Source organism: Colias croceus, chromosome 20 (assembly GCF_905220415.1).
Source record: "Colias croceus chromosome 20, ilColCroc2.1".
NCBI classification, from domain to species: Eukaryota; Metazoa; Arthropoda; class Insecta; order Lepidoptera; family Pieridae; genus Colias; species Colias croceus.
In genome coordinates, this window is record NC_059556.1 from 3238835 (window position 1) to 3262423 (window position 23589).

Consider the following 23589-nt stretch of genomic DNA (forward strand, 5'->3'; position numbering starts at 1 on the left):
ACAAAAATTTTCTTAGTATTTTCCTTACTAGAAAGAAATTAACATTGAGTTTCGTATCTAAAATGATTCTATTGTCATTTCATTCAAGAAATGATAAAAAAATCATATACTTCCATAATGTTATAGAGTCCTTTACAGGACTATAGAGGGACCTTTTTTTATCAACATGAAAGTAAAATAAATTTTCTTAGCTATTGTAAACACTTTTCCCCTCGTTTGTTACAAAGACTTATGCATATTGCACATTCCTGTATGTATATAATTTCACTTCTAAATTTTAAAACCTCGCATTACACCGACGTATCAACGGACGGTTCGAAGAAAACAACTTTCTTTTTGACTTTGCCCTGCGAGGCTTTGACCTTTAGTCATAAAGCCAATGTTCGTATAAAGCTTTCATCTTCATAGTACTCCGCAGACAGTCTGAGAGCCTGCTCTTGACATAAGGACGATAATTCCTTGAGCCACTCGTCGAGTATCACTGCGTTTAGTATGGCGCGGAGTTTGATCGATTGATTCCAATATGACTCTTGTGTGAATGCTGGTCGCTTTTGCGTGTGGAGGGGCGTGTAGTTCATACTGACTTGTGGTGGGGATGCTGAAATATTTGGTAAAAAATATAATATTGGACCTTTTCTAGATACATTCTTATAAGACTTTATTTGTAATCTAGTAGAGTATTAGAATTTTTTTAAAGTGTCTAGTTGATTCTAAAAGTTTAAATCTCAAGCTCAGTTTAATTTTATAATTATAGGTTATGTGACTGCTTTTTAGCCGTTCTGAATGAAAATTGGTAAATATTTAGTTGGAATTTAATGCTGTATGGAAAGCCATGTTATATTGTTAAATCTAAAAAAATATGAATGCAAAAAGCAAGGAACCTAACTGGTATACCTAAAGTTGGAAATTTTGAAAAAACTTCATTTTGGCGGCAAGAGATGAAACATGTGCCAATCGATAGTACATCAAAATACAAATAGGAAATACTCTTTGGTAAAATGTCGTAATTGATACGGTTTCGGAATAAATAAGGGTTAAAAAAAATATTTTTTTTTTCAGTTTTTTGAATTATTTGTTACTTCTTACACTTAAAGGTTAAAACAAAGCATATAAAACTTCTAATTTGTAAAAAAAGGGTTATAAAATGTTGCATTACTATCTAAACCAAAGTAATAAACCAACGTTGGGCTAGGGATACGCACGTGCGGTGCGTCACTTATTACAAATTAGAAGTTGTATATGCTTTGTCTTAACGTTTAAGTGTAAGAAGTAACAAATAATTCAAAAAACTAAAAAGAAAATTTTTTTTTTAAACTCTTATTTATTCCGAAACCGTATCAATTACGACATTTTACCAAAGAGTATTTCCTATTTGTATTTTGATGTACTATCGATTGGCACATGTTTCATCTCTTGCCGCCAAAATGACTTTTTTTTTTATCGCAAATTGGTAGGTATACCAGGCTTCATACTAAAATGTCCCATGCTCTTTAAAATGCTACTTACGTGGTACTTTTCTACCAAACATGTTTGAAAAACTGGACGAGAGACTTCGGCGCTTCGACTCCGTTCTTTGGAACGTGTCCGTTTGTGCTTTTTGCGCTTTATCTGTTGAAGATAATTTATAATTATGTTCATATAATTCCCAATTTCAACTTACAACGTAACTTGCAATGATATATGATTATTTAAATCTATATTAAATTTAAGTTCAGTGTTTTTAAATAGTGATCTTTCCACCCAAATCCCTGCTTTTCCCGTTTCTAAAAATGTGCAAACACCCTGAAATCTTATAATTCTCCACCAGCCATGTCCGGGGATAATGTCCATTCCCTCTAATAGTTGGTATATTTGTCACATATAACCTAACTAACAAATATCTAAGGGCGGCCGTACATTGGCGGCTCGAGCAGTTGTCGGCTGAGCGACGTACACGGACTGCTCGGGCGGTCGGCGTCAACTGCTCGAGCAGTCATGTATATGGCGGTGAATGAATGACCATAGTTCACCGCACGGTCGTAGCTTCAAGCAGTCGCTCTCAACTGCTTGAAGCAGTCCGTGTACGGCCGCTCGAACACACTCACTGTCGTCGTTGTTACTCTCTCGCGGGCCATGTCCCGGGCTCGGGGATATTGTCCATTCCTTCCAATAGTTCGTCTATTTGTCACATGTAACCTACATAACTAACAAACACGTAACACAAACACTCACTGTCGTCGTTGCTAAGCGCCCGCCGCACTAGCGCCATCTCTCGCTGTATGAGGAACACGCGGGCCATGTCCACTAGCTCGGGGATATTGTCCATTCCTTCCAATAGTTCATCTATTTCTTCCCGAAGTTTATTGAGGATCTAGAAAACATAATATAACAGTATTTTAGATAATACAACAGTTTAATATTTAGAGATAGTTAGGTATATTGTCTATTTTCACTTGAAAAAATTTACCGATAGATTTAAAAAAAAAATGGCGATTTTGTTCGAGAAATTATGAGTCTTCCTGTTGAATTTTTTTTATCAGTAATTGCCACCAATATAAGTAAAAAGACAAAGTAATGTAACTGGATGCTAAATACGTGTATGTGTGAATACGTTAGCGTCACTATAGGTCAAACACATATTGGTCAGTTCATTTGACACTTGTACAAGTATTGCTATAGTTAAACTATTAAACAAGACGTAGAAAAACAAAATGCAGTAACATAATGGCGGCAAAATAATAACGCTAGAAAAATATCCATAATTTTTTATTCTCCACCAGGCTTAATACACAGTAAAAGCTATACCCAAGCTAGTAAACACACCTGATATAAAGTAGGCAGATTGGGCAGGATAAAGGCGGGGCACAGTAAAAGCGATACCAGCAGTGGAGCTGGGAACGAACACAGCTTGTATATCACGCTCGTCACTCGACAGTTTGTCGCTACGTCTGATTCCAGTAGAAGCGATACTTTCTTTAGCAGTTGAGCTAGTAAGGGACCTGAAATAGAATATTTATTTGTGTATGTGTGCAAACGTACACGTCAAAAGTGATAGTTATTGTTAGTCATCTATTAATTAAAGGCTTGCATCCAAGAAGCTTATATCTAATACACTGGAGATTTCAGTATGAACATTAACTTGTAACAAGAAAATATGACATTGAATGACGCCTGTATGTTTTTTATCTCTTTCTGTGGGGGTGACCAAGTTAGGTGTGAAAGGGATAAAAAAACATACAGGCGTCATTCAATGTCATATTTTCTTGTTACAAGTTAAATGTTCATACTGAAATCTCCAGTGTATTAGATATAAGCTTCTTGCTTGCATCATTATATTAAGATGTCATAATAAGTTCAAGTATGTTTTTTATTACTATTAATCAAAATCTAGTAGAAAATATATTTATTATTATAATTTATGAGTGACAATAAGAAAAATCATTTAAGTTGTTAATTCAAACAACAACAACGACATTAAAGATATTTTAAAATATATAAGTTCACAAAAAACATACCAATAATAGTTTCCACATTGATCCTCCAACTCCTAACCGGCACCTCACAATCGCTCCCATCATCTCCCCCCTTGTCGAAGCTTTTCCTGAACGAATCCTCCGCAAATCCCTCGCACTCCTCTCTATACTTGAAGCTATCATAACCACTGCTTTCCCCAAAAGAAGTAAGACTATCATGTTCTTTAATTCCTTCCTCCTTTTCTAGGCCTATTTCTTTTTCCTCTTCCTTTTCCTCCACAAGGGAGTTGAGACTATGCTCCTTTTCTGACGTATCACTGGTCTTAAAAGTTTCGTAACCGCTAGTACATATAGACACTAGGCTATCCTCTGTCGGTGTTATTTCTATTTCTTTGTCCTTTGTGTTATTGTTCGGTTCCCGTTTCGCTATGGTGACATATTTGGACGTCCAGTTGGAGCAGGCGATCGTTCGTGTGACTATTTCTACGCGACTGTCGCTGAGGTACGCGTGGTAATTGCCTATTAGAGTTTCGTTTGGGTTCTGTAAATACAAAATGACAAAATGTGTGTAACAAAATGTTATAATAACAATTTGAAGAAATACTGGGATTTGAGTAAAAGAGTACTTGAAAGAATAGGTATTCTAAACTGAAACTGAAACATTACTGCAAATAAACTTCATAAATGAAGAAAACATAAGACTTATTTAGTTTCGTAGCAGCAAACAATTTATTGCAAGTTGTAATATCGATAAATATTAGTATCAAATTCAATCTTCAAGTCAAAATGAGAGCTAGACACTATAAAACCTGAACACATTGTATAAACAGGACAAAGATATTAAACAACCAAACATTACACACATGTGATTAGGACAATAAACTCACCCCATAATCAAAGCAGACTTCCTGGACTAGATTGTTCATCGCGATATCCCCGTGCATGCCGTTAACTCTGCTCTCTTCACCAGGCCTCAAATCGAGCACCCTTTTCCCACTTAAAGCCATATCATCAACCCACTGTCTTGTACAAGCCAATGGTCTTTCACAACACTTGGGTTGCAAGTCTAGAAACGCTATGGCCGCTTCTCGAAAGTTCTCCGGGTCGGCTAGTTTGTGCTTGTGTGATATTAAGTGGTGGCCATTGAGGAGGTACTTGAATATTAACTCGATCATCACGTCCTCGCAGTTCAGGTCGATGAGGGTCTCCATGAGCGATAGGGTTACTAGGGACAGCTGTGAATGTTGAAAAAGTGGTGTTAATGAAAATATTTATTGAAATGTTACGTAATTTTGCAATCACAAAGTTTTTTTAGAATTGATTTTTATTAACAGTGTTATTAAAAAATCCATTAACTCTCTGATTGTTCGAAAAAAAATAACGAATAGGTTGGTAACGAAGACTTATTGTTGTATTGAATTCTATTTGAAAACTTTTCACTGTTCCAACAAAGAAAAATATATTATACATGAGCTCTGTATACAGGGCATAATTTGTAATAAAAAACTATTATCTATTACGAATAATAGATATACTAATCTGCGAACAAACATGCAACATAATAAATCATAATTTAAGGGAAATAAGAATTTATCACTTATCTCTGAAGCTATTATTCTGCTGCCCAACACGAGCTCGAAGTAAGATGCACCAGCCCCTTATTTGCAAACTATCTTTTACCTAATACACTAACCTGAGAACTGCCTTCCAATCTTGCCAGCAGCACATCAATGACTTTGACCCCATCGTATTCGCAGGTGAAAAGGAAATGTAGGACCACTCGTAAAAGTCCCCCCGTGGTGATACACCTCAACACGAGCTCGAAGTAAGCTATAGCAGCCACTTACGAACTACCCAATATACTAACCTGAGAACTGCCTTCCAATCTTGCCAGCAGTACATCAATGACCTTCACCCCATCATATTCACACGTAAACAGGAAATGCAGGACCACACGTAACATACCCCCCGTGGTGATACATCTCAATACGAGCTCGAAGTAAGCTGTAGCAGCCACTTACCAACTATCTAATATACTGACCTGGGAACTGCCTTCCAATCTTGCCAGCAGAACATCAATGACCTTGACCCCATCATATTCACACGTAAACAGGAAATGTAGGACGACTCGTAACAATCCCCCCGTGGTGATACACCTCAACACGAGCTCGAAGTAAGCTATAGTGGCCACTTGCGAACTTCCCTGCTCTTACCCAATACACTAACCTGGGAACTGCCTTCCAATCTTGCCAGAAGCACATCAATGACCTTGACCCCATCATATTCACACGTAAACAGGAAATGCAGGACCACACGTAACAGTCCCCCCGTGGTGATACACCTCAAGACGAGCTCGAAGTAAGCTGTAGCAGCCACTTACCAACTATCTAATATACTGACCTGGGAACTGCCTTCCAATCTTGCCAGCAGAACATCAATGACCTTGACCCCATCATATTCACACGTAAACAGGAAATGTAGGACGACTCGTAACAATCCCCCCGTGGTGATACACCTCAACACGAGCTCGAAGTAAGCTGTAGCAGCCACTTACGAAGTACCCTGCTCTTACCCAATACACTAACCTGGGAACTGCCTTCCAATCTTGCCAGCAGCACATCAATGACCTTGACCCCATCATATTCACACGTAAACAGGAAATGAAGGACCACACGTAACAGTCCCCCCGTAGTGATACACCTCAACACGAGCTCGAAGTAAGCTGTAGCAGCCACTTACGAAGTACCCTGCTCTTACCCAATACACTAACCTGGGAACTGCCTTCCAATCTTGCCAGCAGAACATCAATGACCTTGACCCCATCATATTCACACGTAAACAGGAAATGCAGGACCACACGTAACAGTCCCCCCGTGGTGATACACCTCAACACGAGCTCGAAGTAAGCAGTAGCAGCCGTTTGCTCCGCGCCGCCCGCCTGCAATGAGCGGTCTTTCGTCTACGACCGTGGTGCGTTCCGTGTTACGTCGGTTTTGCTGGCTTACGATACGACGGCTGAGTGATCGCGTTTTGATATAGTATGGGTAACGTTTTTAACTGTTCCTTTTGTACTTATTTAATGTAACCAATGTGAGAAATAAACTCTTTTTTTTTATTTTGTTTTAAGGTATTGCATAGCTTCTATCGCGGGCCTTGAGCGCGGGGACCGAATCCAGAAATTGCGAAGCGAAAAACCTCACGCTCCCCACTCCGACGGGCGGAGGTGTGGCTTGAAGGCATAGCATGCAATAGCTTTACCGCGGCAGTCCCCGAGTGCAACACGTATTTTTTTTGTACGTAAATTTGACTATTAGTATGTTGTAAAGTTCGATTCGAATATACTATTTGAGTGTATACAGCAGTAGATAGAGCTAAAACTAGTAGATGGCGAAAATAACTTTCTCTGTATTGTGACGCGTCAGAGATTTGATCGTGTTGCTTTCCTCCTTATTACGACATTTCATATACATAATGAAATTTGAATCTATACTAATATTATAAAGCTGAAGAGTTTGTTTGAACGCGCTAATTTCAGGAACTACTGGTCCGATTTGAAAAATTATTTCGGTGTTAGATAGCCCATTTATCGAGGAAGGCTATGTTATATCATCATGCTAAGAACAACAGGTGCGGAGCAATGCGAGTGAAACCGCGGGGAACAGCTAGTACCAAATATAATTTGTTTCGTATTTAATTTTTTTATCGTAATCAAATCAATTACAGAATCCAATTGCTAAGGGAAATAATTCGAAATAAGATCTTTCGCGCCATTGTTAATCAAGTTACCAAATACTATATCAAGTGAAATAAATCAATATGAAGATTGAAAGTAATATTCAGATACGTGAATCATATTATTTCAATTATGTTTCGTAACAGTTCAAATAATTATATAGAAAAAAAATACTATATAGATACATGTCAATTTCAACCTTCATGATGAATATAAAAAATAAGGACAAGGGAATTTCACTAAAGGATTTTTCAAAAAAAGGGGTCATTTAGTTACACAATGTAAATTAAACAACAAAATGAAACAGAATAAACCTTGACTTCGATTATGAGTTTTATAATAGACAAATGCAAAAACAAAGCACGTTAATTTTATGAATAGCATTAAAACACAAATGTTAGCATGAAATGTAAAACTGTATGTTTGTTTAATTATGATTGTATAGCCAAAATGTGAGATGCTAAATTCGAATGTTGTGTTAAATGAACACAATGTTAACTTGGTCATCCCAAAAAATATTTTGATAAATAAATTAATATGGTACACTCATCAATGTTCTGTCCCTCTCTTTCCCAAATTCATTCCATAAGAAAGAATGAGACAGAACAATGATGAGCCATTAAACATTTGAATATGCGTATTTATTTTTACATGATGATCAAGTAAACTTATTTAATCTTATGTATGTTTAAATTAAATGACAAAAATATGAAACATGAAAGTGTCCGTGTTTAAATGTTAGGACATATTATTAGAATATTGATGCATTAAGAATTAAAAATAGCCATATGTAATGATAAATTATTATTTTCTCATTCATTTTATCGATTTAAAAGCGCTTCTACACGAAGTAAAAAAAAAAAAGTATAAATTAATGTTTGAGTTAAATATTTAATTTTTATATCATTTAGGTCGATCTTTTTTTTAAATATTTATTTAAATGTCCCGTAAATATTCCAGTTATTATTAGAAAATGCATCAATAAACCAAAACGTAGGGGTTAATAACACACGATCACTAAACCGTCTCCAAATGACACAACCAGTCCACCGCGTAACCACGAAAGCGAATGATGTCCACAATGCGACATACTTCATATAAATATAATACATACATATTATAACACATATTATATTTACGACAAGAAAATACCGAAACGAGGGTAGATAGAAAAATAAGTAAATTAAGAGCTGAGCATAAAATGTATACTTTCCATTGTGCAATGGCTAAATGCAATTTTCTAAATAATTTTCAAAATCAATTAAAAATGTTTACGTTAAACATATTGAGAAGCAATAATAAAGTAACTTGTATTTATAAGAATAGTTTTTTTTTTGTAAAATTTATAATGTGTACATTCAAAATATATGGAAAATGAATAAATATATTTTTGATATAAATTGCTTAGCTATAAAAAAGCAACACGAATTCATTCCCCTCAATGACATCATCAAAATTTACCTGTAAAAGAGCGGGACCCATTACCGGTACGAGGAAACCTTGGTAAAGCAAATCTAGGAGTTGCGTTTTAATGGATGGGTCTGCGACCTAGAAGAAATGATAACATTAATTTATAATCCTTTTTTTCTGGCGTGTAATAAGTATAGAATCGCGAATATTAAAATACCATACGAATTTCGCATGATATTTTAATACATAATACATAAATTGTAGACTTAAATACTGTAGTAAAAAAATGTGTGCGTGTACTAGTGTACACACGTAAGAAGTGAAACTTCTTTATGGCCTTATTTAAAAAAAAATTATTTACTATATATGCATCTTTACAGAAATACGTCGAATCACGCGTGGTAGGGATAAGAGAAAAATGTCACGCGTAACGAAAAAATGTTACACTAAATTTTTTTCCAACCTCGATAATGAAGTCCGATAACAAATTCAAATCAATGTCAAATGTCAACTGACATATCGTTGTATCTGTCAAAAGTATTAGTGTTGTCACAAGTGTTATAATTAAATAAAATAAAGGCGCACATTCACGTTACATTTTTAGTTTGTTAAGTTTGTGTAATAATAGCTTCGAGATTAATGTATAAAAACTTTGTAACATTTTTTTTTTTCCGGTGAGTAAGGGGTATTGAAGCGACATATTTATTTTATTCCATTTTTACTTTTATTTATATATTTTTTTATATAGCTTTATATATTATTTTATATTTATTTATTAATTATATTATGTCATCTATTGATAGTTCCGAATTTATTGATTGTTTAGCGTCTCCGTCCACGGATTCCCTTAGCAGCGGCGATGATAGTTTTCGCAGTGTATCCCCGCTTCCTCTTGACTTAACCCTATCTTCACTATTCCTTGATGTTCCGAGAAACTTTAATGTGTTACATATCAACGCGCAAAGTATTCCTGCCCATTTTCCTGATATGCTCACTTCATTCCTATCCACCAATATTCACGCGATTCTCATCTCCGAATCTTGGCTTAAACCCAACCTCCCATCCTCTGCATATATCCTACCTGGCTTCCACCTCATCCGTAATGACCGCATTGGGAAGGGTGGTGGTGGAGTAGCCATCTATATCCGTTCCTACATTCCCTATAAATTAGTCTATTCTAGCCCTCAACCCCCTTCCAACCACACTATCGAAAATATTCTCCTAGAGGTCCACCTGTCCAATTCCAAAATCCTTGTTGGCGTATTCTATAGTCCTTCCCTCTCCATCGATTATTTTTCCAATTTTGAAAATCTCCTCGACCTATTTTGTCCACAATATGACCATATTATCCTTATGGGTGACTTTAACACGTGCTTATTAAAAGGCGATAGCCGTAGTATGAAGTTACTCTCTCTCCTCAATTCCCACAGTCTCCAGGCTCTCCCACTCAACCCTACCCATTTCTTTCCCGGCTGTAATCCCTCTCTCCTTGATTTGCTTATTGTTTCTTCTCCTAATTTTGTATCTAAGCACGGTCAATGTCCTGCCGATGCCTTTTCCTTCCATGACCTCATTTATGTGTCCTATAACCTTCGTCCTCCCAAATTTAAACCCTCCAAAGTCATGCTGCGTAATTTTGCTGGAATTGATCTTAGTCAGCTATCTGCTGATGCTAAAAGCTGTGATTGGCAGAGTATCGTCGATGCCGATACCGTTGATAGGAAGATTAGCTTATTTAATAATCTTATTATTAGCATATATGATAAACACGCGCCTTCTCGACCTGTTAAGAGAAAACATACACCAGCGCCTTGGATATCACCGGACCTTAAATCTCTCTTGAACAGGAAGACTAGAGCAAAAGCGAAATACAAATCCGCTAAAACGGACGATGCCAGGGAAAAATACAAATCAATAAGGAATCGTTGCAACATATTGTGTAGAGACGCACAACGACGCCATATCCACGCATCTGTCGAGAACGGCGACAACCTAAAAATATGGAACTTTCTAAAATGTCTGGGAGTTGGTAAAACATCCCTTCACACCTCTTCTAACGTTAATATAGATCTTTTAAATCAACATTTTTCATCTACAGTTCATATTAATAATACTTTAAAACAACTCACTTTAGATCACCTTTCTTCACTTCCAACTCCAGAATTTCCTCCGTTCTGTTTTAGTCAACTCACCGATTGTGATGTTAAGAAAAGCATATTGTCCATCACCTCTAACGCTGCCGGCTGTGATCTTGTGAGTCGTAGAATGCTTATCCCTATCCTCGATATAATTATCCCTACCATTACACATATCCTCAATTTCTCTCTTTCTTCTGGAACCTTCCCTGAATGTTGGAAATCTGCTCATATTATACCTTTACCTAAAAAATCCAATCCCAAATTATTATCCGACTACCGCCCTATTTCTATTTTACCGTTCCTGTCAAAGGTCTTAGAGCGCCTTATCCATCAACAATTAACCACTTTCCTTAACCTAAATAATATCCTGAGTCCTTTTCAATCTGGGTTCCGGTCCGGCCATAGCACCACTACGGCTCTAGTCAAGGTAACAGACGACATTCGTGCAGGGATGGATAATAAGCAGCTCACAGTCCTCACTCTTCTCGATTTTAGCAATGCTTTTAACACTGTCGATTTTGACATACTGCTGAGTTTGCTGCGTTTGATTAACATCCCAACTTCGGTGATTGATTGGTTTCATAAGTACCTGCGTGGACGGCGGCAGCGCGTCCTGATGGGTGAGACTCACTCTTCTTGGGCCGCTGTCACTGCCGGTGTGCCGCAGGGTGGCGTGTTGTCACCTCTCCTTTTTTCTATTTTTTATAAATTCTCTTACATCTCGTTTATCTTCGCTCTACCATATGTATGCTGACGACTTGCAAATTTATACCCAGGCATCCGTTACTAACTTACCTAGTGCGATTCATTTTACCAACGCTGAGCTAGCAACTGTGGTCAAATGGTGCGATGAGTACGGTCTTAAAATCAATCCTACAAAAAGTCAAGTCATTATTATAGGAAGTCCTTATCTCATCTCTGAAATTGACTGGGGTGCTTTGCCTAGTATCATCCTTGGTGGTGTTACCATCCCATATAGCAAAGTAGTCAAAAATTTAGGTGTTACCTTTGACCAAACACTCTCATGGTCTCATCACATACAAGAGATAAGTCGAAAGGTGTACGCTGCATGTGGTTCCCTACGGCGTCTGCGAAACTTTTTGCCAATTCCAACAAAAATTACGTTAGCGCAATCCCTCCTTTTCCCTATCCTCGATTACGCGGATGCGTGCTTTCCTGACCTTACAGTTGAGAGCATGGAGAAACTTGAGCGTCTACAAAATCTTCTAATACGATTTGTCTTTGGCCTTCGGAAATTCGACCATGTATCTTTATATCGTAGACGACTCAAGTGGCTCCCTATTCGCATGCGACGTAATCTCCATCACCTTCAATTATTATACCGTATCCTTTTTGATCCCATCACTCCTTCCTACCTTAAGAATAACTTTTCATTTCTACACTGTGAAGACTACTCTCTCCGATCCGTCGACAGACTTATTTTGAGTAACCCATCTCGTCGCACTAACTTCTATGCCGATTCTTTTACTGCCTCTGCTGTTAGACTATGGAACTCCTTACCACTAAAGATAAGACTTGCTCCCTCTCTTTCCTCTTTTAAAAAACTTGCTCGGAAACATTTCCTCTTATCTGCCTTTAATTCGGAATAATATATTTATTACAATATGTATTTACATTTATTAGTATATGATATACTTTATGTAGTTTTATGTATGTATTATCATTTATTTATTTATTTTTCTATTATAATATATTGTATATATTATGTTAGGTTATTTATAGTATAGTTTTTATACATATATGTATAGTTATGTATGTGCATATAATTTTCATTTAGTGTATAACTCTTTTTTATTCTTTTTTTTTATGGTTTTCCAATTTCAGCTCAATTAAAAAAGTATTATTAAATATTTCGCTTTTTTTGCCGCTTGGTTGCCTGGCAGAGATCACTGCTTAGTGATAAGGCCGCCAATTGTAATACGTCCTTCTCGTTCCATATATCTCCTTTTTATTGTTTTTTGTTATATAATGGTTGTATTACAATAAAGTGTGATAAATAGATAAATAGATAAATAAATGAAGTTTCACTTCAAAAACTCCGAATAGATAATTGTTAAAACGATTTAGCATAGTTTAACCAAGTTCTTTAGGTAAGGTAATACACAAAACCTTAATGATATCATATTTTTATTGGAGTTTGTTGATCGCAATTATGGCACTAAATAGCAAAAAGATGATCATTTAAAAAGAAGAACATCTAATCCAACTAAAATACAAAAATTCTACATACCTGTGCGACCGCATTACAGAATTCCAGCGAATCAATGAACAGCGTCAGCTTGTGCACTTTGTTGACGTCATCAGGAGTGAGACGGTGAATATTGTCGCCGAGCGTGCGAGGGAGAAGGGAATATAGACCGCTTAGACCTGGGAACAATTTTACGAATTAAATTTGGAACAGTCAATTTTTCAGTAATAGTTTAAAGTAAAACGTTTATATTGTATCTTAAATAATAAAGTTTTGTGAATAATAACATATTGCGGTTTGAGTCGTGACTTTATTGAACCTTATTGAATTAAGCTTTGTGCCACGTTTATACTAGTATCTTATAGTAAGAAATCATATTAACTATACTTATTTAGCAAAAAATATTATTATTTAGAGATATTTGTGTGCGTGTAAGAGCATAGCATAAATAAATTTTCTATACATTTTCACATTACAAATTGTTCATTATCTCCTAAACACACTGTCCGATCTACATGATTCAAACAAATCCAAGATCAAACCAAGATCTTTCATTTGACACCAAAATCGTTAAGATATCTCAACAAATTAAAAAAAACACGTTTTCAAGTTGCTCTCGTAATTATTTCCGCTAAGCGCGCCGGCGGTAACATCCGTATGTCGGTGTAGTGAAGACGTAGACATCGATGGCGACTCGCAAATTTATATTTGTACACATTGAGATAATATTACTACGTATGGAGAAGACACTACGAACAAAATCTGTGCGCCATTTTTTTGCTCTAACTAAGTTTTAAAAATTATTATCTAGATAGGTACTTACCGATGAAAAGTTATTCCTTTGCACTTTTCCGTATTATTTGTATTATTTTAAAGCATATTTGATGCGTTTCCCTTCAAAACAAATAAAAAATGAGCGTGACGTTCGCGCCAATGAGCGAGCAAGCGACTGAGTGCAGTTAAGCCATATGGCTTATGGTGAGCGGAACATAAGTGATGTAGGCGGTGTCGCCTCCATATGTATATCTCAATGATTTGTAAAAGGAATTATCGCTGTAGGTGTCGCTCACCGGTGGCGAGTATGGGGCAGGCGTTGCCGGCCCGCAGGCAGGCGGCGAGCTGGCAACAGCGCGCGGACATCTTGGCGCACAGCAGGAACGCGTCGCGAGCCGCGGCGCCCGTCGGGCCCTCTCGGTGCACGGACGATAGTAGGAGCCGTCCTATTATGAACCTGCGAATGATTTTAAAATATTTTAAAATGTATTTTTTAAAATAGAAACGAAATTCGAACGCTAAATTTATTCAAAAAAATAAAATAAAAAAGCGTCAGAAAACTATCGGACACGGAAATTATAAAAAAAAAGACTCGGGGACTGCCGCGGTAAAGCTATTGCATGCTATGCTTTCAAGCCACACCTCGGCCCGTCGGAGTGGGGAGCGTGAGGTTTTTTCGTTACGGAATTTCTCGATTCGGTCCCCGCGCTCAAGGCCCGCAATAAAAGCTATGCAATAGCTTAAAAAAAAACAAAAACAGAGAAATATTAGCTATATAATCAAAACTATACTCACTCGGGTTTCGATCCATTCTGCGTGTGCGTCATCAAAAAGAACAGATCTATGAATTTGATATTCTGCATCAACGTCACACATAGTTGGTTGAGCACTGACACTAGTTGAGCTGTAACCAAATTACAAAAATATTTTACAATACGGCACAGACCAGAAAAATATAGGAGTCCAAGTTAGACAAAGCAGGTCAACAAATGACGAAATGGCACACAAAATAATGGAATTTCACATTTATGAAAAATGTTTTAACTATAATCTATTCAAGGATTTTTTTCAAGGATAAAAATAATGCATTAAGAGTATTACATGGTATTTAAAAAAATACTTACACTCGACGTTAGGCGGAGGCAATTGGTTTCGAAAGCTACTCAGTAACTTTAATAACGGCCGTAAGAATGGTTCCGCTGCTATCACCTGAAATATTTAATTTCATTTCATTAAAATCGATATAGTACTTCTATATTTATTTAGTATAAATATTAAAATCTTGGTGATGAATATACACAATCATCTACTTTTAATGGTAGAACACTGAATCTATTTAAAAACATCTTAAATTTTGAACGGGATAAGCCATAAAAGCAATAAAAAATTATTGATACTACGAAAGTAGTGGTAAAAAATGGAGTTATTTTCTAAATAAGCGATATCAATACCTGTGTACTATAATGACTGATAAGATGTCCAAATAACCTCAATTGTTCCAATCTCACGGCATTCTCGTACCTGTAACAAATACGTCATGAGATCATCTTATGACTCGAGTGTTTAATTACTTTTCAGTAGTCAGTAAATATATTGCTTGAGCTCTATTGAATTGTTACAAAACAAACAATTGCTATTTTGCTAGATTCAAGGACCTTGCATTCGAAGGACCAAAATGTACAATTGTTTTGTGATTATGTATTATTACACAAATCCTACTAATAATATTATAAATGCGAAAGTTTGTGAGGATGTGTGTGTGTGTGTTTGTTACTCTTTCACGCAAATACTACTGAACCGATTACAATGAAATTTAGCACACACATAGAAGGTAACTGGTTTTATCCCAGAAATCCCACGGGAACGGGAACTATACGGGTTTTCCTTTGAAAACGAGGGCGAAGCCGCGGGCGGAAATCTAGTAATATATATGTATGAAAGAGCTTTCTATTACTCAATTCAACGAACGTTTCATAAAGTGACTCTTTTATTAAACGGCTGAATTAAGCACTTTTATTAGTTATCTCTTGTTGAAATTATCTTTTGATTAAACTGATTATTTTCTGGAACGGTCATTGTGTGATTACAATTGGCAAAGTTTTTGCAATAATTTTATTGTATGCTCATAGTCTCTACTCACGTATTAAAAGTTTAAAATATTGTCATTTACATAATATACTCATACAATAATACAATATTCACTTAAAATTTAAACAATTTTTATGGTATGAAAAAATATATATTGTTATTCAATTAGAGGTTTTTTTTTAATACTTGATAAGCAGGCGTTTGACCACTATTCCGCCTGATGTAAAGCGGTGATGCGATCTATGCAAAATATGAAAACAAGAATTACTAAATTATAAACCTTATCTAAATTAAATAATCATATACAAACCTAATATTACACATACGTTAAAATAACGATGTTTTATTCAATTCACATTGAAATTAATGTTTCACGCCTATCGCATGTATTCATTTTAATATGTGAATCACGATATATCTAGTTAGTATTAAATATTATTACGATGTCTTTGCTAACAGTTATAACTACTACGTGATAATATAGACTAGTAATTATTATAGTATAGTTTAACGCAAAAGTTTATAAGTATTTATGTCTATATGTTTGTTCCTCTTTCACACCAAAAACGACTGAACGGATTCTGATTATAATTGGCAGCGATGTAACTTATGTACAAGAAACAAACATAAGCTATTGAAAATATTAGCTTGGATATTATTATTAGCAGGTCAGTCCGTGGATGAAACCGCAGGGCACAGTTAGTCTATTATAATAATATATTGTCATGTCCTTTACTCAAGGCGGTAATGACCGTGGTCCGTGCCTGTTGGCCCCTTCCAGGGTTAGCACTTAGCAATTTGTCTGGACAATTTGTACCTCCGATTGTTACAATCCGTTAAAAACCCTTTACGATCTCGTTACTATTTTCACCCACAGGGCCACAGAGATCTTAAGATTTTTAATAGATACATTGCCAGAATAAAAATATTTATTAATTATATTGTTAACTTAATATTTCGTCGATAATATTATCATGATTGAGTTCATATGTGCCTTCGTGTAGACTCAGGTCAACATTGCCCATTATTATCTGGATATAACATTTTTCCGCTATAGCATATCATATTCATGGCTTTGACCAATAACACACTTCGTGCCTATATACCTATGATTTATCACCACTACAATATATTTTAATTTGTAGAAAACCACAATTGAAACATACAAATTCTTAATTTACAAACGACCATATCAAATATACTACATTTAGGTCAAGGCGCAGATCGGTAGCAAATTGATACCATTCTTAATTACGAGGCAGATGGCAGTAATTAAATTGAAACAAGTCAACAAGACAAATGAGTCACGCCGGAAATTATACAACTGATAAGCGAAACAGTTAGAAATTGTTTTGATATCCATTGTTTATTATTGTTCAGTCAGATGTAGGACTGAAAATTCCAAGTGATTCAATAGTTTGGAATTTCGTTACGTTAAAATTGTAAAAAAAATATTTTAGATGACATTATGGTGGATTCACACAATCGGCGAATAGCTGGACGGATAACGAACACGGGAGTGCAAACAATGCATCCGCTCATTGCCTTGAGATTCGCGTATTCGTTTTGCGGGTAGAACGGTTTTTCAGACGTCATCAAAGGGAAGACGAATGTACGATGTTAACAATTTTATTACGAGTGTAGATTTTTTATTTCTATAATCTAAGTACCATACGGAACTAACGACTTGTTGAAGCTTATGGGGCAAGGAAACTATTACAATAGTATCAATTAAAAAGTCAAACATTATGTAATGAACAGCAGATGTGCATGTATTAACATTGAACACAATATTTTCGCCTTCATACATCTCTATAAGGTTAGTAACTATTGTAACTTTATCTTTGGAAATCGAGTGCATAATATAGTCCACGATAAAAAATAAATACGTACATAATATTACTAATTCATTTATTGTATACGAATATGAAAAAAAAGTTAATAATTAAAACATTTGCGCATTTTTGAAGCAACAATTTATTTTATGGAAAGATACTTTAACATCGACACAAAACAGGTTTTCGTGCATACAAATTACGAAAGTTATGATGTCACTACAGAGGCGTGTGATGATTCAATATATTATCACAAAATGTATAAAGTTTTCTTGTTTAAAACATATCAAGTATTTTATTTTATCATCATTGCTTTATACAGAAAATACCACTAACTTTTAAGAATAATAGTGATGTTTTTTATTTGTATAATTATACTTAAATTATAGACTTAAAATTGCAATTGCGTCATTTCTTTGCGATTTTTTTAGTAGAAATTACAGTGAAATACTGTTAATATTGTTAAAGAATTGTATTTGTAACTTAATTAAAAGGAGTACTAATTAATGCTCAACACTAAATATAATACTTTAATTACCTAAGTTTTCAAGAATTAATTACTTTTTCATAGCATGGCAAGTCATAATAACAATTACTACAAGATTGGATTGGTATTTCTTAGTTTCCAGTAAACTCATGATTTAACGGCTCGGTCACTCAAAAACTCACACCTCTTATAAATTTTTATGTCCACTTTAAACATTAGTGTATAACTAAAACCTTCCTTTACATAAAAAAAAACACATTTAGAAATCTATACTAATATTATAAAGCTGAAGAGTTTGTTTGTTTGTTTGAACGCGCTAATCTCGGGAACTACTGGTCCGATTTGAAAAATTCTTTCGGTGTTAGATAGCTCATTTATCGAGGAAGGCTATAGGGTATATATCATCAAGCTACGACCTACAGGAGTGGAGCCACGGGGGTGAAACCACGCGGAGCAGCTAGTTACAAATAAAAATAAATACAAAATTACTCACTTCCCCGTACATATAGCCCATTCGTACAACTTATCCAACAAGTTTTCACTCAACAAGTATTCCAAACATGACGAGGAGTTAGCCTGGTTGATCTCCCTTGCTCTTGCCTCAAGCACCAATAGTGTTGCCAACTGCTCTAGGTGATTTACCACCCCCAATACATCGTCGTGTAGGTGTTGCGGCTAAAATAGGGACATTTTAATTGTAAGATTTTAAATGGTATGTAATTTAAAAATACTTCTTTATTGCACAGTAAATAAGGTTTCACCACTTGCTGATAGTATGTTTTACATTTTTTGATGCATATTTTCATAGATTATTTGTCTGTTTAGCTCAGATAAACAAGGTTCAAGTTAATTTTAATACATGTTCAGCTTTTGGTTGAATACTTGCATACAAAATTTGTATATGTAAACACTGAATTGTTATCACAAATAAAATGTTGAAGTATGGACAATTTATGAAAAAGTAATTAGTAAACTTTTTTCAGATTTCTTGTAGTTATAAAAAATAATTTAATACCTGTGATTTAACAATAATATCGAGAGCCTGTTGCCAATGTTTGCAGAATGAATTGTAACAGGCCTGGGGCTCGTAATCGTGCCGAGGGTCCAGGGACCGGGATAACTGCCTTGCTAACGTCATTGATGTGGTTCGCAGCCAACTCATTGTTGAATACAGTTAGTCCATCTACAAGTCATTCATAAATGTAAAAATAACAAGTATAAACATGGATTTTTTTCAAAAATACAATTATGTAATTAAAATAACAAATATAAACATAGATTCTTTGAATTAAACAATACAGACAATTTGAAACAAAAGTAAATTTTCTCATCATAACCTCAACCAAAATCTAAATTAAATTGTTCACTGGTACAATCCAAAGAAAATATATAAAATATACCTACAACTATATACTATCGCTCACAAATGAAGTCTCTAACTAATTTGCAATTAGTTGCTGATAAGCATATAGTACACAAGGTTCATTACATCTTGCCCAATTAATGTAATGATGACCTTCCATTACCTCATCTTATGTATTCATGATATTATAGATTTCCATACATCAATTTAATGTGATTGAATATTCATAAATGTTATTTACCAATCAGTAGTATATTACAGCTTTAATAACACCACTTACATAAGAAAATGCGATTTATACAAATTAGATATCATTTGAGCAGACCCATTGAAGCATGTAGAATTGATCTGCATTCATATTATGTTATGTTGAATGCAAACTTTCACCATGTTCATAGGTACATCATAGTTTGAAATTGTGTGAAATAATATGTATTAGGAATGTTATTCACATAATTTCTTTATCATTTTATAACTGTAAAATTATTATCAGTGATACTTGTAAATAGATTTTCTAGCACAAAACTATTCATTCAATTTTATGACCATAGAAGAGTTATTCTAAGGTTTTCCTCGTCAATCGAACTGTTTTTATCCTGTAGATAGGTACTTATCGAATGTATAAACCTTGACATTAGATTTCCAACATTTACGTTTATAGACTGACAGTTGGGAATAGAATATTAAATAAAAATCATAAAAATCGATTCATACACATACATTAAGACTTACGATGTGTCGTCCAGTTAAGAATAGAAGCAACAGCCACAAAATAAACCACAGAAATTACATGATACGCAATACTCTGAGTCTACACTTATGTCACCAGCACTCCAAGGTAGGTAGTTTCTTTATCTCTTGTTTTCACAAATAACATATGGATTCTTTTATTGTAATTATTAAATATATAACACCAATAATTCAAAATCTTCGTTTCATTGCAAAGTAAAGCCTAGAGCATTTGTGGAAATACATACGATATCGGATTTATTCTTGAACATATTATGACATTATTGACAAATGAAAATTGAAACTTGAGAATAAAATTGAGAGATGAGTGATGACAGTACACAGATTACTGATCACAGTGCATGTCACAGATTATTTATGAGTGTTGCCAGTATGATTTTTTTCTGAATTTAAGTTCGACGACAAAGATATAATGATTAATTATTATTAATAAAAGGTGTGAATAAGTTAATATTCGAATATGTGGAAAGCTATCAATAATGGTATTTCTGCATTATCAGATTCATAAGTTAAACATACATGTTATAAAAGTATGCATTATTTTTATGTATTTTTACATGGGATGCGGCAGATGGTAAAAATACCCTCGTTACGATAAAATTTAAAAAATATGAATAATTTTATTTAATGAAGGCTAAACCACCAATAATTTCATACCTGTGTTTCATACCCGTTCATACCACTTTAATATTGTAAACATTTCATATTATTGTGTTACAAAAAAAGAGAACAGGACAAAATATCATAATTCATGAACCTATCAACTGCCTATCAAAAATGATTTTGTATTAATTATTGTATTGTCATTTCATTTATTGTGAAGAGGGCCTATAAGTTTTTATAATAACCAACGGTAATCTTATAAGAGTAATATATTGTATAAACCACACTAAAACTGGAAAATGATCAACGAAGTGCTTCAAGTAACTAGCTTTGATAAGGAACACAAAATTTCGTCGGATAAAATAAGTTCTCCCTCGATTAAAGGAAAACCAACGCCCGTAGATTTTGATACATTTGTACCCTGGATTTGTCTTGAATTTCAAGTACCATACAATATAACTGTTCACAGAAAACATCAAGGTATCATAATCATTTTAAAATGTACAAGATATAGTCCATACTAATATTATAAATGCGAAAGTAACTCAGTCTGTCTGTCTGTTACTCAATCCCGCCTTAACTACTGAACCAATTTGCATGAAATTTGGTATAGAGATATTTTGATACCCGAGAAAGAACATAGAACTACTTTTTACCCCGGGAAATAGGATAGGTTTTACCCCGGAATTCCCACGGGAACGGGAACTATGCGGGTTTTTCTTTGACTGCGCGGGCGAAGCTTCGGATGGAAAGCTAGTAATAGTTAATAAATGAAGATCTAGTTTACAGCCGCTTTAAAAAAAATCCTAATTTCATCCATACCTATCAACTCATACAGACATTTACATGGACATTTTAGCCGCCAAGCGAAACAGACAGACAGACTATTACGTTTTAATAACATTGTTATTGAGTTAAAAACATATGCCATGATGATAGCAGTATAATTTTTCAGATGAATATTCGAGACATAAACGCCATAGCCATAAAGGATCTAGAAAGTTAGAACATCCTTTACATGAAAGTACGAGGAAAGCTCTTGCTATAAAAGTTTTTAGCAAGAACACAAAACCTGACGATGATGATTCCATACCAGTAACAGCATCCTATAATAGCAAGGGTCATTTAACAGAGATAGCAATTGTTAATTCCCCTTACGAAATCCCTCGAAAACTCATTATAGCATTTACTTTATGTTTACCATTTCACAATTCCTTAGGAAGGATTACAATTATAAAAGACAAAATTAATTTCGCTGTCATTCACGAAATTAGTAAATTGCTACCACATTCAAATATAACTCAAGTCTTTCTTGAAAACTGCGATTCAGGGGCTAAATATCATTTGCTGTTGGAACATTTAAGTCAATTAAGGAATTTAACGCTGCGAAGGCTGGGCATAGACGATGACGAATGTAAGAATATAGTGGACAAACTTGGTGTTGGAAAACCAGCTTCAAAAACTTTGTTAACGTTGGATTTATCATCGAATAAACTTACAGATGAAGCAGCGCATGCGTTTGGTTATATGCTCCGTGGGAATAGATGTTTATTGCATTTAAATTTGTGTAATAATAAAATAAGTGATATTGGCGCTGATTGTATTTTAAAAAGTTTAACATCATTTCTAGTAACTGACAATGAAATTTTGGACAAAAAGCGTAGACGTTTTGAATATTTGGTTAAAAGAATTGCTTTTTACAAGCAATATAAAAATGAATTAATACTTCGTCAAACTCAAAAAGAAAGTAACAAAGGGAAGAAGCATATAATGCCACATAAAAAAGGACATTTAAAGAAAAGCAAAACAGAGCCTTCGTTTTCTATCATGTCAAACTTAACAATAGATGAGTTAGCGGAAAAAATGACTCTAGATAATATTGGTGAATTTATTGATGCATTCGATGAAGAGAATTTAGTAATAGTGCATGACCAAAAATTTTCGATTGGTAATTTACGTTTATGTTCTCTTAATCTATCTTATAATAATTTGAGTTATATAACCGTGCGTAAAATATACGAAGTGCTTAATTATCAGATAAAAGTTCTGCCAAAAAAGCTACATTTGAATACTGGTCTGATGAGAATTCTATTCGAAGGGAATTCCACTCCACGATATTGTCAGGAGTACAAAGATATTTGTCTCCTTCTTGATAAGGTTATTTCTGAAAATGTGACATTGCCTGATTTATCTCATAGCACGCCTTCTCTAAAGGGTAGGCGAGATTCGACGCCTTCGGTCAAACGTAGTGGTCATGGTTCTGCACATGCCAAAAAATAATTGGCCCTCATATTTTATTAATAACTAAACTTAGGCAGAAATGTCTGTATGACTAATTTTATAGTAAGAGGTAATTATAATTTAAGAATACTGAGCATGATATTTAGTTTTAGGTGACGGACTTGTTTGAGCTAGATCTTAAGTAATATTATAATTCTGTGCCTCCAGTGAATAAGGGAGTAAGACGAGTTATTCCCTTTGGTTTTTATTGCACCATTGGATTCAGCTCGTCAAAATACACAACATATCAAAAGGACATATCTCTAGCTGCATCCTAACCCATTTTTTCGAATGACCCAAACGGTATAAGTAGGGAGTGATAAACGGTATAAGTTACCTTATCCATCATTTTAGGCAATCGCAAAGGAACTATTCGTCTCGAGTCAAAATAACCCACGAACACAAGGACGTATGTGTAGTTATACTTTTTGAATAAAGACATAATTCATTTTGTTCCATCCGTGCTA

General features: G+C 34.8%; 2 protein-coding genes across 5 annotated transcripts; one reads left to right on the forward strand and one right to left on the reverse strand.

Annotated features, from left to right (window-relative positions):
* Positions 1-280: 280 nt before the first annotated feature.
* On the reverse strand, positions 281-20496 carry LOC123700659 (FHIP family protein AGAP011705). Of its 4 annotated transcripts, XM_045647915.1 has the most exons (17): positions 20210-20496; positions 19142-19309; positions 18620-18801; positions 15168-15237; positions 14841-14925; positions 14512-14620; positions 14013-14173; positions 12985-13121; positions 8647-8733; positions 6361-6390; positions 5679-5816; positions 4340-4687; positions 3495-3993; positions 2803-2978; positions 2212-2350; positions 1507-1608; positions 281-598 (listed from the first exon to the last, which is right to left on the reverse strand). In XM_045647915.1, the coding sequence occupies exons 2-17, from the start codon at positions 19286-19288 to the stop codon at positions 369-371; spliced, it is 2640 nt and encodes an 879-aa protein (XP_045503871.1). In that variant the 5' UTR covers positions 19289-19309; positions 20210-20496; the 3' UTR covers positions 281-368. The 4 variants fall into 4 exon arrangements, with proteins under 4 accessions (XP_045503871.1, XP_045503870.1, XP_045503872.1 ...); XM_045647914.1 differs by lacking the exon at positions 5679-5816 and having other exon boundaries at positions 6223-6411; positions 20222-20496; XM_045647916.1 differs by lacking the exon at positions 5679-5816 and having other exon boundaries at positions 6223-6390.
* A 472-nt stretch (positions 20497-20968) lies between these two features.
* On the forward strand, positions 20969-23136 carry LOC123700660. The gene is made up of 2 exons (XM_045647917.1): positions 20969-21322; positions 21798-23136. Exons 1-2 carry the CDS (start codon positions 21142-21144, stop codon positions 23120-23122), a joined length of 1506 nt encoding a protein of 501 aa, XP_045503873.1. The 5' UTR covers positions 20969-21141; the 3' UTR covers positions 23123-23136.
* Positions 23137-23589: the final 453 nt, after the last annotated feature.

What these genes read in the sequence shown, in the direction of transcription:
- LOC123700659 (XM_045647914.1), bottom strand. Translation starts at nt 19,288, where the DNA reads ATGAGTTGGCTGCGAACCACATCAATGACGTTAGCAAGGCAGTTATCC. An exon ending in CAGAATGGATCGAAACCCGA is followed by an intron (nt 14,174 to 14,511) that starts GTGAGTATAGTT and finishes AATCATTCGCAG; the next exon opens with GTTCATAATAGGACGGCTCC. An exon ending in AAGTCTGCTTTGATTATGGG is followed by an intron (nt 3,994 to 4,339) that starts GTGAGTTTATTG and finishes TTGTATTTACAG; the next exon opens with AACCCAAACGAAACTCTAAT.
- LOC123700660 (XM_045647917.1), top strand. Translation starts at nt 21,142, where the DNA reads ATGATCAACGAAGTGCTTCAAGTAACTAGCTTTGATAAGGAACACAAA. An exon ending in TGTTCACAGAAAACATCAAG is followed by an intron (nt 21,323 to 21,797) that starts GTATCATAATCA and finishes ATAATTTTTCAG; the next exon opens with ATGAATATTCGAGACATAAA.